Source organism: Aotus nancymaae, unplaced genomic scaffold, assembly GCF_030222135.1.
Source record: "Aotus nancymaae isolate 86718 unplaced genomic scaffold, 86718_ANA_hifiasm-v0.15.2.pri h1tg000087l, whole genome shotgun sequence".
Lineage (NCBI taxonomy): Eukaryota > Metazoa > Chordata > Mammalia > Primates > Aotidae > Aotus > Aotus nancymaae.
The window spans coordinates 141649-156216 of NW_026988502.1; the positions used below are offsets into that span (position 1 = coordinate 141649).

Consider the following 14568-nt stretch of genomic DNA (forward strand, 5'->3'; position numbering starts at 1 on the left):
TCCACCTGCCTCAGCCTCCCAAAGTGCTGGGATGACAGGCGTGACCCACTGCGCCCAGTCTAATTTTTTGTTGATTTTTCTTGAGACGGAGTCTCACTCTGTCTCCCAGGCTGGAGTGCAGTGGCACAATCTCAGCTCACTGCAACCTCTGCCTCCCAGGTTCAAGCGATTCTCCTGCCTCAGCCTCCCAAGTAGCTGGGATTACAGGCACCCGCCACCATGCCCGGCTAATTTTTGTATTTTTAGAGACAGGGTTTCACCGTATTAACCAGGCTGGTCTCAAACTCCTGGACTTGTGATCCGCCCGCCTCGGCCTCCCAAAGTGCTGGGATTACAGGTGTGAGCCCCCATGTCCGGCTCTGCTATGCAGATTTCTAAACCCATCACAGGAAGCAGTTCTCACTAGGAGCCACCCCCAGCTCCAGGTCGGCCTGCAGGAGAGCCGGGAGCTGCTGTTGTTCCAAACTCCACCTGCTGCAGGGATCACGGCAGCAGCCACACCCAAGGATACCAGGTAAGCAAATGCAGGGTGAGGGTGAGGATCCCCCAGCCCTGGGAGAGACCTGTGGCCATCCTTCTCCCTCATTACTCACCCTGCGGGGACACAGCATCTCCCCAAAGATGGTCTTGATGCAGGAGATCAGGTACTCGTGCAGGTCCTCACTCAGCCCCTCGAAGTTCCTGCAGACCAGGATGACCACCTCACGAGGGTGCCGCTCCAGCCACTCTGAGATCTCAGAAAGCCTGCCCTGGGGGGAGGGAGGGGGCGGGGCAGAGTCCTTCATGAGTCCCACAGCTCGGGGAAGGCTGGGCTCCGTGGGTCACACCTGTCATTCCAGCGCTTTGGGAGGCCAAGGCGGGCGGATCACCTGAGGTCAGGAGTTCAAGACCAGCCTGGCCAACATGGCGAAACCCCGTCTATACTAAAAACATGCAAAAAAATTAGCTGGGTGTGGTGGTGGGTGCCTGTAATCCCAGCTACTTGGGAGGCTGAGTCAAGAGAATTGCTTGAACCTGGGAGCTGGAGGCTACAGCCAGCCATGTCGGCCAGGCACGTTGGCTCATAGCTGTAATCCCAGCACTTCAGGAGGCCGAGCGGGGACAGATCACCTAAGGTCAGGAGTTCAAGACCATCCTGGCCAACATGGCAAAACCTCTGTCCCTACTAAAAATACAAAAATTAGCCAGGCATGGTGGTATGCACCTGTAATCCCAGCTACTCAGCAGGCCGAGGCAGGAGAATCGCTTGAATCCAGGAGGTGGAGGTTGCAGTGAGCCAAGATCAAGCCACTGCACTCCAGCCTGGGCAAAAGAGCAAAATTCTGTCTCAACAAAAGAGAAAAAATGAGGTCGGAACAGTGGCAATCCCAGTGCTTTGCGAGGAGGCTGAGGCTGATCCCAGAGAATTGGCTTCAGTCCAAGAGTTTGAAATTAGCCTGGTAACGCGGCTACAAAAAAGAAGAATTAAAGAATTAGGTGTGGTGGTTCACACTTCTAGTCCAAGCTGGAGGAAGCTTAGACAGGTGGATCCTCCTGCAGACAGAAGGCTGCAGTGAGCCAACTCAGCCCGGCTCGGTGGCTCATGCCTGTCATCCCAGCACTTTGGGAGGCCGAGGCAGGCGAATCACCGGAGGTCAGGAGTTCGAGACCAGCCTGGCCAACATGGTGAAACCCTGACTCTACTAAAAATACAAAAATTAGCCGGGCGTGGTGGCTGGTGCCTGTAATTCCAGCTACTTGGGAAGCTGATGCAGGAGAATCTCTTGAAGTGGGAGGTGGAGGCTGCAGTGAGCCAAGAGGGCACCATTGCACCCCAGCCTGGCAAAAGAGAAAGACTGTCTCAAAAAAACAAAAAGTCCAGGAACCCTACCAAGCTCTGGCGGGGAAAGGAAGAGGTGGGCAGGGCAGGAAGAGGCCAGCGTAGGGGTCAGAGCAAGTGGAGAAAGGGGGAGCTGGTCTGGGTGCTGGGGGTCACACCTACAATCCCAGCACTGTGGGAGGCCAAGGCGGGAGGATTGTGGGAGGCCGAGGTGGGAGGACTACATGAGCCCAGGAGCTCAAGACCCGCCTGGGCAACATGGCAAGAGCCCATCTCTACAAAAACCTGGAAAACGAGCCCAGTGTGGTGGTGTGTGCCTGCAGTCCCAGCTACTCAGGAGGCTGAGGCAGGCAGAATGCTTCAGCCCAGGAGGCTGAGGCTGCAGTGAGCTACCATTATACCACCCTATGCCAGCCTGGGTGACAGAGCAAGACCCTGTCTCAAAAAAAGCAAGCATGTGGATGTGTGCACATGTGCATGTATGTGTGTGTGCATGAATATGTGTGTGTCTGTGTGGGTGTCTTTGCACATTTTTTTTTTGGAGATGGAGTCTTGCTCTGTCGCTAAGGCTGCAGTGCAGTGGCGCCATCTCCACTCACTGCAACCTCCCCCCGCCAGGTTCAAACTAGTCTCCTGCCTCAGCCTCCCAAGTAGCTGGGACTACAGGTGCGCGCCACACTGCCCGGCTAATTTTTGTATTTTCAATAGAGACGGGGTTTCGCCATGTGGGCCAGGCTGGTCTTCAATTCCCACCCTGGGGTGATCCACCTGCCTCAGCCTCCCAAAGTCCTGGGATCACAGGTGTGAGCTTCAGCTCCTGGTCTCTCTGCCCAATTCTGTGTGCACGTGTCTGTCTTCACACGTGTGTCTCTGCACACACACCTGTCTATATGCACGTGTGTGTCTGTGAAGGCATGTCTGTGTTTCTGCACACATGTCCATTTGTCTGTGTGCACCTCGACTGGAAGCCACTTCACAGGCAGACTTGTGATGTCTGGAAACTCCAGGAAATGAGTCCGATTCAGCAGGTGCAGAGTAAGTGAGGGGGATGGTGTGGGACAATGCCTTTGCACCCCAAAGCCTCTGGGTGCCTGCCATGGTGTCACAGGGAGCCACAGGCAGGCCTTAGGACAGTGACTTCTCACGTTGAGATTATAGAAGCCCCTCTGGCAGCCAGGAACAGAACACACTGAATAAAGCCTGGACGGGGGACAGGGAGATAACTGACTCTGTTCTGCAAAATCCAAGAGCGCTGGGCATGGAGGCTCACACCTGTCATCCTGGCACTTTGGGAGGCCGAGGCGGGCAGATCCCCTGAGCTCAGCAGTTCAAGACCAGCTGGGCCAAGCTGGTGAAACCCCATCTCTATTAAAAATACAAATATTAGCTGAGCATGATGGCGGGCACCTGTAATCCCAGCTACTCGGGAGGCTGAGGCAGAAGAATCACTTGAACCCAGGAGGTGGAGGTTGCAGTGAGCCCAGATGGCGCCATTGCTCTCCAGCCTGGGCGACAGAGCAAGACTCGGTCCCAAACAAAAAAAAAGTGCAGACAGCCTGACAAAGCCCAGGGGACAAGTGCTAGCCAAAGTAACTGGTGAAAAACGCAGGAGGAAACCATGCAAGCTCAGAAACGCACATTGGTGCAGAAGTCCCCGTAAGCCAGGTACAGTGGCTCACGCCTATAATCCTAGGACTTTGGGAGGCCAAGGTGGATGGATCATGAGGTCAGGAGATCAAGACCATCCTGGCTAACACTGTAAAAACTCATCTCTACTAAAAATACAAAAAATTAGCCCGGTGTGGTGGTGCATACTTATAATCCCAGCTACTCCAGAGGCTGAGGCAGGGGAATCGCTTGAACAGGTAGGAAGACGTTGCAGTGAGCTGAGATTGCACCACTACACTCCAGCCTGGGCGACAGAGCAAGACTCTGTCTCAAAAAAATAGAAAGAAAACAAAAAGAAAAAAAGAAATGAGGAAATTCACATCGGTCAAGAACCCCCCGTACGCCAGGTGTGGTGGCTCACGCGTGTAATCCCAGCATTTTGAGAGCCTGAGGCAGGCGGATCACCTGAGGTCAAGAGTTCCAGACCAGCCTGGCCAACCTGGTGAAACCCCGTCTCTACTAAAAATATGAAAATTAGCCGGGTGTGGTGGTGGGCGCCTGTAATCCCGGGTACTTGGCAGGCTGAGGCAGGAGAATCACTTGAACATGGTGGGCAGAGGCTGTAGTGAGCCGAGATTGAGCCACTGCACTCCAGCCTGGGTGACAGAGCAAGACTCCATCTCCAAAAGAAAAAAAATAAGTGCTCCTAACAGATCAGCAGGCGTCAGCATCTCCTGGTCTCTTGTCTGGCCCTGAAGCTGACATCGTCATCCCACTAAAGGTCAGGAACCTCCCGTCTCTATGGCAGTCTGGTTCCCCACGGGAGGCCGGCCGCCTCCTGAGCGCTCCCCGTGCATCCCCCCAGCCTGGTCGTACCTCCACCGGTGCCATGGTGTATACCATGTGAACAAAGTGCAGGTTCTTCTCAGAGCCGTCCAGCATGAGGGCAATCTGCAGGTGTAAGTACCGCACGCTGGCATCCAGCTGCTCCGTGATGTCCAGTACCTGTGGGCAGAGGGGCTGTCACGTCTCCCTGCTGGTTGCCGTGGCTTCAAAGCTCATATTGCACAGGCTGGTTTCTTTTATTTTCTTCAGAGGGAGTCTCGCTCTCTCATCCAGGCCAGATTGCAGTGGCATGATCTCGACTCCCTGCAACCTCCACCCTCCAGGTTCAAGCGACTCTCCTGCCTCACCCTTCTGAGTAGCTGGGATTACAGGCACCTGCCACCACGCCTGGATAATTTTTCTATTTTTAATAGAGATGGGGTTTCACTGTGTCGGTCAGGCTGGTCTCGAACTTCTGACCTCAGGTGATCCACCTGCCTCAGCCTCCCAAAGTGCTGGGATTACAGACATGAACCTCCATTCATGGCTAGGAGTGGCAAAATTATTAACATAAAAAGGTGAAAGAGGGGCTGGGTGCGATGGCTCAGGCCTGTAATCCCAGCACTTTGGAAGGCCGAGGTGGGTGGATCACGAGGTCAGAAGTTCAAGACCAGCCTGGCCAACATGAAGAAACCCCGTCCCTATGAAAATACAAAAAACAACCATGTGTGGTGGTGGATGCCTGTAATTCCAGATACTCGGGAGGCTGAGGCAGGAGAATCACTTGAACCCAGGAGGCGGAGGTTGTAGTGAGCAATTGCACTCCAGCCTGCTGACAAGAGAGAGACTCCGTCTCCAAAAGAAACAAAAAAGCTCAAAGAGTGTGGTGTTATGTCCTCTACACAAAATATTAATTTAAAATGCCAAAACTGGCCAGGTACCATGACTCATGCCTGTAATCCCAGCACTTTGGGAGGCCGAGGTTGAAGGATCACCTGAGGTCAGGAGTTCGAGACCAGCCTGGGCAACATAGCAAAACTCCATCTGTATAAAAAAAAATTTAAAAATTAAAGAAAGGTAGCCAGGCATGATGGCACATGCCCATAATCCCAGCTACTCAGGAGGCTGGGGCAGGAGGATCGTGTAAACTGGGAAGGTGGAGGCTGCAGTGAGCTCTGATCGCACCATGTACTCCAGCCTGGATGACAGAACAAGGCCCTATTCCCAAGAAAATAAATGCAGGCTGAGGGCAGTGGCTCACATCTGTAATCCTGGCACTTTGGGAGGATGAGGCGGGTGGATCACATGAGGTCAGGAGTTCAAAATCAGCCTTGCCAACATGCTACAACCCAATCTCTACTAAAAATACCAAAAGAATGCTAGGTGGGCATGGTGGTGGGCACTTGTAGTCCCAGCTACTCAGGAGGCTGACGTAGGAAAGAACCACTTAAACTTGGGAGGCAGAGGTTACAGTGAGCTGAGATCACGCCATTACACTCACGCCTGGGGAACAGAGCAATACTCCATCTCAGAAGAAAAATAAATAAACAAATAAAAATGAAAGAAAGAAAAGAGGCCAGGTGCCGTGGCTCATGTCTGTAATCCCAGGACCTTTGGGAGGCTGAGATTGGTGGATCATGAGGTCAGTATTTCAAGACCAGCCTGGGCAAGATGGTGAAACTCTGTCTCTACTAAAAAATACAAAAATCAGCCGGGCGTGGTGGCGCACGCCTGCAATCCCAGCTACTTGGGAGGCTGAGGCACAGAATTGCTTGAACCCAGGAGGTAGAGGTTGCAGTGAGCCGATATCGAGCCACTACACTCCAGCCTGGGCCACAGAGCGAAACTCCATCTCAAAAACAACTTAATATAATACAACGTAGCAACATGATGACCCACTCTTCTTCCTTTGGGGAGGGGGCTCTGGGTGGGCAGAGGTTCTGTGTTTAATACTGTCTCCCTGCAAATATGCCGCCACACTCTGCCTCCTGAGCTCCTGGGGACTCACTCAGACCTTACCTGAGTGATGGAGCATTTCAGCATCACGGGCTGCAGACCCTACCTGGGTAATGACAATATCAGCAAAACTCACACCCTACCTGGGAGAGGGACCATGTCAGAATCACTCACACCCTACCTGGCAGAGGGACCATGTCAGAATCACTCACACCCTACCTGGGAGAGGGACCATGTCAGAATCACTCACACCCTACGTGGGAGAGGGACCATGTCAGAATCACTCACACCCTACCTGGGAGAGGGACCATGTCAGTATCACTCAGTCCTGACCTGGGTCAGGGAGCATCTCAGAATCACTCACACCCTACCTGGGACAGGGAGCATCTCAGCATCAGTGACACCCTACCTAGGAGAGGGAGCATCTCAGCATCACTCACATCCTACCTGGGAGTGCGACTGTGTCAGCATCACTCATACCTTACCTGGGAGAGCGGCCATGTCAGCATCACTCAGTCCCTACCTGGGACAGGCAGCATGTCAGCATCATGTGGTGCAGAGCCTACCTGGGTGACGGATCATTTCAGCATCACGGTGCGCGTGATGCAGGGGAAGCCTTGTTGAGCAGCTGCAGCAGCCGGGACTCCTCCTGGGAAATGGGTGACTTCTTGTTGAGTCAGTATATTATGGTGTCGTAGCTCCCTGCAGGCAGAGCTCACGCAGGCACATCACCCATCAGCCCCATCCCCGCCACCCGCTGTGCATCCCTCAGCATCATGTTTACAGCGCAGGCACAGGCATGGCGGGGCTGGGTGGATGCTGTCCCCAGAAACTCACGTCCACTGGAACCACAGGACAAGACCTGTGTGGAAACAGGGTCTCCTGGGATGTCATTAAGTTGAAGTGAGGTCATGCTTGAGTAGGGCACGTCGCAAATCCAGTCACAGGTATCTATCTGAGAGACAGATAGCCTGGGCGCGATGGCTCACACCTGTAATCCCAGCACTCTGGGAGACCGAGGCAGGTGGATCACAAGGTCGAGAGATTGAGATCATCCTGACCAACATGGTGAAACCCCGTCTCTACTCAAAGTACAAAAATTCACTGGACATGGTGGCGGGCGCCTGCAGTCCCAGCTACTCAGGGGGCTGAAGCAGGAGAATCACTTGAACCCAGGAGGGGGTGGTTGTGGGGAGCTGAGATCGCACCATTGCACTGCAACCTGGGTGACAGAGCAAGACTCTGTCTCAAAAAAAAAAAAAAAAAAAACAGGAGGAAAGAGAGACACAGAAAAGACTTCATGAAGACAGACGCAGAGCTGGAGTGATGGGGTCATGAGCCCAGGACACCTGGAGCCCCTAGGAGCTGGGAGACAGGGGGAGCAGCCTCCCACCAGAGCCTCAGGAGGGGGTGTGGTCCTGCCCACAACTTGATGTCAGACTCCTGTATCCAGAGGTGGGAGAGAGAAAATTTCGGTCGTTTGTGGCCTCATAATGTGTGATCACTTGTTACGGTGGCCGCAGGAAACACAGACCTTTATGGGGACCTTTGTGCAGTCTGACCAAGGGCTGGGCACCTGCATTTCCTGCCTGTGAAACATAGCTGTTATTTCTTAAATATATGTATACATTGAAATATATACAAATATATATGTATATAAATATATTTGAATATACACACACAACATATAAATGTATGTATATACATATATGTAAATATAAATACATACAACATGTAAATATATGTATGTAAACATGGGAATATACATACATATAATATGTAAATATGTGCATATAAAAATGCATGATATATGCATGTAATATGCAAAGACACATATAAACATATACGAAGATACATATATAACTACATGCAAATAATATATTTAAAAATATATACATATACACACAAATAAATGTATACATAAATATATACAAGTATATTCGCAGAGATACGGTCTCACTATGTTGCCCAGGCTGGTCTCAAACTCCTGGGCTCAAGTGATCCTCCCGCCTCAGCCTCCCAAAGTGCTGGGATTAGAGGTGTGAGCCACAATGCCTGGCCTGAATGTATTTTTAATTTCTGAGCCTCAATGCCTATGGCTAAAGCCCCCAGCTTAAACATTGCACAGATGGACCACACCTTCAGCTGTAGCGAAAACGTGGAAACAGTCCAGGTGTCTGTTGACAGATGAGTAGATAAATAAAGTGTTGTCCCCTCGTGCTGTGGAATATTACTCAGCCATGAAAAAGGAACGAGGCTCTGATATAGGCTGCAACGTGGATGAACCTTCAGGATGTTAAGAAGCCAGATATGAAAGACCACATGTCCTAAGATTACATTAACATAAAATGTGGAGAACAGAGAAATCCACAGTGACACAATGTGGATTTGTGGTTGACTGAGACTGGGGTGGCAATGGGAGAATAAGAAATTATTATTTTGAGATGGAGTTTTGCTCTTGTTGACCAGGCTGGAGTGCAATGGGGCAATCTTGGCTCATCACAACCCCCACCTCCCGGGTTCAAGTGATTCTCCTGCCTCAGTCTCCCGAGTAGCTGGGATTACAGGCATGGGCCACCACACTTAGTTAATTTTGTGTTTTTAGTAGAGACGGGGTTTCTCCATGTTGATCAGGCTGGTCTCGAACTCCTGACCTCAAGTGATCCACCCGCCTCAGCCTCCCAAAGTCCTGGGATGACAGGCTGGGATCCACCATGCCTGGCTGCAAATATCCCTTTATTAGCAGCATGAGAACAGACCCACACAGTACAGACATGTGTATGTGTGTATATGCATGGGCATGTGTGTATGTGTGTGTGGGGCTGTGTGCCTGTGCACATGTGCATGTTTGTGGATACCTATGTGTGTGTGTGCATGCTATGTATAAATGTGTGCATGTGTACATGTTTACCTATGTGTTTATGTGTGCCTGTGTGTATACATGTGTGCATGTGTACCTGTGTGTCTATTCATGAGTACATAAATGCACGTGTACTTGTGTGCACATCCATGCCTGTGCATGTGTGTATATATACAGGTGTATACATATGTGCTCATTCCATGCACATGTACGTGTGCTTGTGTACTTATGTGCATGTGTGCATACCTATGTGTGTATATGTACATATGTATACATGTGTGTTTCATGCCTACGTGCATGTGTGTATATGTACGTCCATGTGCACCTATGTACACGTGTGCATACTTATGTGTGTGCATATGTACATGAGCACATGTACGCATGTGTGTATTTGCATGCATGAGTTCGCATACTCATGCCTATGTGCATATGTGTATGTGTATATATATGTGTGCATATGTGCACACACCTATCTGTGTGTATATACATGTGTGCTCAGATGTGTGCATTCTATGCACATGTGCCTGTGTGTGTACCGATGTGCATGTGTGCATACCTGTGTCGGTACATGTGTATACGTGTGCATGTACATAGGTGCACATGTGCATGTGTGTGCATACCTGCGTGTGCGTGTATACATGTACCTGTGTGCACATGTGTATGTGTGTGCACACCCATGCCTATGTGTGTATGTATACACGCACGTGTGCACTGTGCATATATGTGTGTCCGCATCAGCGTGCTTTGTGGGATTTCCCTACACCCAGGATTGCTCCTACAGCTGGCACCTCCACTGGGGAACACAGGGGCAACAGCCCCTGCCCCTCCCACCCTCACCTGGGATGGAGAGGTGGTGGAGGGGCACATCCCAGCGCTGGGGACACAGCGCCGACATCCAGTCGTCATTCGCATTTCTGCAGTGCAGGCCTGAGAAGCAGCTGGAAGCACTCGCCTGCCCAACCATCAGCGGTGAACTCTGGGAAGGAACCTGAGGACGAAGAGGAGGAAAAGAGGTTTTCCGTGGTGAAATTTGTGCTGTTGGCAGGCACAGTGGCTCCTGTTTGTCATCCTAGCACTTTGGGAGGCCGAGGCGGGCGGATCACGAAGCTAGGAGCTCAAGACCAGCCTGGCCAACATGTTGAAACCCCATCTCTACTAAAAATGCAAAAATTAGCTAAGTTCCTGCAGAAAGGGTACTCCCACTAGCCATCGTGGCACGAAGAGTACAATGAACAAAGGAAAACATACACATTTATCCCTGACACATTTGGGGTCGTCCTTACTGCTGGGTCTGATCTCCGTTGGCTGGAGCCAGACCTCACCATCTAAACTAAAACCCGACTGGCTGATAACTTAAAACTTTTCTAAACAGGTGAAAGCCATGCAGAGCGGGGACATGCCTGTGAGCACGTCCAGCACAGATATCTCCGTTAAAATACAAGGACACAGAATGTACTATGTGCCTGTGAGCACGGCATGTCTAACAGCTACTTAGGATAGGGCTTCTAGCAAAAAGGCAAGAAGGCTTTTGAAGGAAGTGTTTAAAATGATTATTCCTAACATTTATGAATCTTTCTTAAACAAGAAACAAAACTTTGAGGAGGAATTTTTTTTTCCATCCCACAGTTTAATTTGCAGGGCCCTGGTTGCAGAACCCAACAGTGTAGCAGAAGAGTTCTCTTTCCTTCCCATGCATATGGAACCAAAAGAGAGAGAGAGAGAGAGAGAGAGAGAAAGAGAGAGAGACAGAGAGACAGAGACAGAGAGACAGAGAGACAGAGAAACAGAGAGAGGTCCAGAGCCACCCAGGGCAACCCCCACCCCAAGGAGTTCACAAAGCCTCTTTCCTGGGGTGACTGCAGCATGTCTCTTGCCTTCTGGGGAGCCCCTACCCTGAGATCATACATTAAACCCTCCTGCCTCGGACAGTGAAAAGGTCCCCACAGGTGATTCCGTGGGGTCTCCCAGCTGTGGGGTCTACCAGGCACGGGGGCCTAAATTCTGGGTGTGTCAGAGCCACGTAATGCACTGCCTGGGGGGGGCCCAGGTCCTGCACCTCCCAGACTGGCCCCCACAGGGGCTCCACCTCCATCTGTTGGGGTATCGAGCCTTGGTGTGGGAAATCTCTCTGATGAAGGTTCCCAGGCTTATAAAACAAGGAAAACAAGGCCAGGCACGGTGCCTCACGCCTGTCATCCCAGCACTCTGGGAGGCCAAGGCGGGCAGATCATGAGGTCAAGAGATCGAGACCAGCCTGGCCAAGATGGTGAAACCCCGTCTCTACTAAAAATACAAAAAACTTAGCTGGGCCTGGTGGTGGCCACCTGTTATCCCAGCTATTCGGGAGGCTGAGGCAGAATTGCTTGAACCCGGGAGGCGGAAGTTTCAGTGAGCCAAGGTCGCACCACTGTACTCCAGCCTGGCGCCTGGTGATGGAGTGAGACTCTGTCTCAAAAAAAAAAAACATGGAAAACACGTTTTTGTGTTTTGTTCTGTTTTGAGATGACGTCTCGCTGTGTTGCCCAGGCTGGAGTGCAGTGGCGCGATCTTGGGTTCAAGCGATCCTCCTGCCTCAGCCTCCCAAGTAGCTGGGATTACAGGCACACACCACCACACCAGGCTATATTTTTTTGTATTTTTAGTAGAAACGAGGTTTTGCACCATGTTGGCCAGGCTGGTCTTGAACTCGTGACCTCAGGTGATCTACCCACCTCAGCCTCCCACAGTGCTGGGATGACAGGCGTGAGGCACCGCACCTGGCCAGGGTTTCTTGTTATCAGAATCCCCCTATGTCTCTGTAGCCAGGAGCTCTTTTCTTCTCCCCTCCTTCTTTCTGGCCTAATCAACTCTGCTCCTTAAAACCACTCCACCTGCGTCCCGGTCATTTCACCTAAACTTGCTCATGCTCTGACCAGTGCGTGGTATTTCTAAGCCAACAGCGCCACCTAGTGGAAACAGAAATCCTCTTCATAATACACATCGCCAGTCCTCTGCCATCCTCTTCATTCCCCTCTCATACCGTTAAACGGGAGGGTCTGGCCACGCCGTGGCTCACGCCCATCATCCCAGCACCTTGGGAGGCCCTGGTGGGCGGATCACGAGCTCAAGAGTTCGAGACCAGCCTGGCCAACATGGTGAAACCCCGTCTCTACTAAAAGTAGGAAAATTAGCCGGTCGTGGTAGCGGGAGCCTGTAGACCCTGCTACTCGGGAGGCTGAGGCAGGAGAATGCCTTGAACCCGGGAGGTGGAGGTTGCAATGAGCCGAGATTGCACCACTGCACTCCAGCCTGGGGGACAGAGTGAGATTCTGTCTCAAAATAAAATAAAAAGTGTTACAGCTCTTTTAGAATTTGTCTAGCAGCCTTTCCGTTTTTTGCCAAAAAGCCCCTAAAAAATTTATTTAAAAAGAATAATAAAATAAAAAAATAAATAAAATACGGCCAGGCATGGTAGCGCACACCTGTAATCCCAGCATTTTGTGATGCCAAGGTAGGCAGATCACCTGAGGTCGGGAGTCCAAGACCATCCTAACCAACATGGAGAAACCCGTCTCTATAAAATTAAATTAAATTAAATTAAATTAAATTAAATTAAATTAAATTAAATCAGGCTCTAAGCTACTACTCTGATGGGAGAGCTCTGCTTTCAACAGTTAGGAGGAAGATGGCTTCTGTAGCAACATTTGAGTCTGGATATTGTCCCGTCAGCAGGAAAATGGTCATTCTGTACCTTTTTTCTTTCTTTCTCTTTCTTTCTTTCTTTCTTTCTTTGTTTTTGAGATGCAGTCTTGCTCTGTTGCCCACGTTGGAGTGCAGTGGCGCAATCTCAGCTCACTGCAACCTCTGCCTTCAGGTTCAGGCAATTCTCCTGCCTCAGCTTCCCAAGTACCTAGGATTACAGGCACATGCAACCATGCCCAACTAATTTTTGTATGTTTCGTAGAAAGAGGTTTCACCATGTTGGCCAGGCTGGTCTTCAACTTCCGACATCAGGTGATCCACGCATCTTGGCCTCCCATAGTGCTGGGATTACAGGCGTGAGCCACTGTGCCTGGCTTTATGTAAGATTTTTAAGGACTAACTTAGCCTGTTGAGTTTCAGATCTGAGGAATGTTCCAGATGGACCTGGGGTCTCCTCTCAGAAATGGGACCCAGAGAGGCAGGGCGTAGTGGCTCATGCCTGTAATCCCAGCACTTTCAGAGGCCGAGGCCTGAGGCCAGGAGTTCAAGACCAACCCAGCCAACATGGTGAAACTCCATCTCTACTAAAAATACAAAATGTAGCCAGGCATCGTGGAACATGCCTGTGATCCCAGCTACATGAGAGGCTGAGGCAGGAGAATCATTTGAAGCCAGAAGGCAGAGGTTGCAGTGAGCTGAGATCACGTCACCGCATTCCAGCCTAGGTGACAGAGGGAGACACTGTCTCAAAAGAAAAAAAAAAAGAAATGAGACGTGGAGGAAGGGAAGGAGCCCCCATCTCCTAGAGAAGAGGCTCACCTCAGCAGACTCCAAATTGCAAACCCATCTTGGGCCCAAAACACAGGGGGAGTTAGGAATTAGTTGCTCTTAGCTGGGTGCAGGTGCTCATGCCTGTAATGCCAGCACTTTGGGAGGCCGACGTGGGTGGATCACGAGGTCAAGAGATCGAGACCATCCTGGTCAACATGGTGAAACCCCGTCTCTACTAAAAATACAAAAAGAAAATTAGCTGGGCATGGTGGTGCGTGCCTGTAATCCCAGCTACTCAGGAGGCTGAGGCAGGAGAATTGCCTGAACCCAGGAGGCAGAGGTTGCGCTGAGACGAGATCATGCCATTGCACTCCAGCCTGGGCAACGAGCGAAATTCTGTCTCAAAAAAAAAAAAAAACAAAAAAAAAAGTTGCCTAAAGAGGAGCACACAGTCTGCGCTGCTGCCCTCCAGCTGGAAGGGAACCTCAGTTCTTTCCTATTGGCTGGAGCCCTTCACAGAATGTCCCCCACCCCTTCCAGTACCTGCTGCACTGCCCCTCCCCCTCTGCAGAATGTCTGGGGTCCTATGTTCTAAACTGCTTTACTTTCAAATTTTACCGGACCTACCTGAACTCAGGAGAATCTGTTGAGGCAGGTCACTCTCTGGGTCCTGCTCCTGACTTTTCTCACTGTGGAAACTGTCAGACAGCGGTGATCAGCACCCAGCCTGAGGGGATGGCTTCAAATGGAGGTGAGTCTGTAGGGACAGGGACATTATCCAAGTCTCTGTCACATTTCAAATCCTTGGGAATTCAAATTTGACACTGCCCCAGGGACAGTTGATAGGGCTAGTGTCGAGGAGGGAGGGAGCACTGGATGTCCCCAAAGACATCACACCTGGAGAGGGCCATTGCACCCTGAGTCTGTGGTTAGGGAGGACAGCTCCTTGGAGGTGGACCAAGATGCCTGGAGGAATATACCATGTAGAGGAAAGGATGGAGTGTATGTACTGATTCTTTCTAGAGGGGGACAGGTCACGTCACCATGT

At 50.9% G+C, this 14568-nt stretch overlaps 1 protein-coding gene, 1 non-coding gene and 1 pseudogene across 5 annotated transcripts in view; 2 read left to right on the forward strand and 1 right to left on the reverse strand.

The window, feature by feature from the left end:
* LOC110568140 (NUT family member 2G-like) overlaps nucleotides 1–14568 on the forward strand; it is a 95213-nt pseudogene that overhangs the window by 72850 nt on the left and 7795 nt on the right.
* Nucleotides 1–14568, reverse strand: part of LOC105708066 (PI-PLC X domain-containing protein 1-like) — a 38867-nt gene that overhangs the window by 22923 nt on the left and 1376 nt on the right. For 2 of the 4 annotated variants that reach the window (XM_064369094.1, XM_064369093.1), the window contains exons 2-5: nucleotides 14148–14277; nucleotides 5190–10056; nucleotides 4304–4428; nucleotides 594–749 (exon numbers count right to left, since the gene is read on the reverse strand). In XM_064369094.1, coding sequence (XP_064225164.1) covers nucleotides 594–749; nucleotides 4304–4428; nucleotides 5190–5196 — 288 coding nt within the window. In that variant the 5' untranslated portion in view covers nucleotides 5197–10056; nucleotides 14148–14277. Of the gene's footprint in view, nucleotides 1–352; nucleotides 750–4303; nucleotides 4433–5189; nucleotides 10057–14147; nucleotides 14278–14568 lie in introns of those variants that run through there. The other 2 variants (XM_064369091.1, XM_064369092.1) reach the window with 2 other exon arrangements.
* On the forward strand, nucleotides 12397–12458 carry LOC135271612 (U7 small nuclear RNA). The gene has a single exon (XR_010339730.1). It is a non-coding gene; the product is annotated as a U7 small nuclear RNA (small nuclear RNA).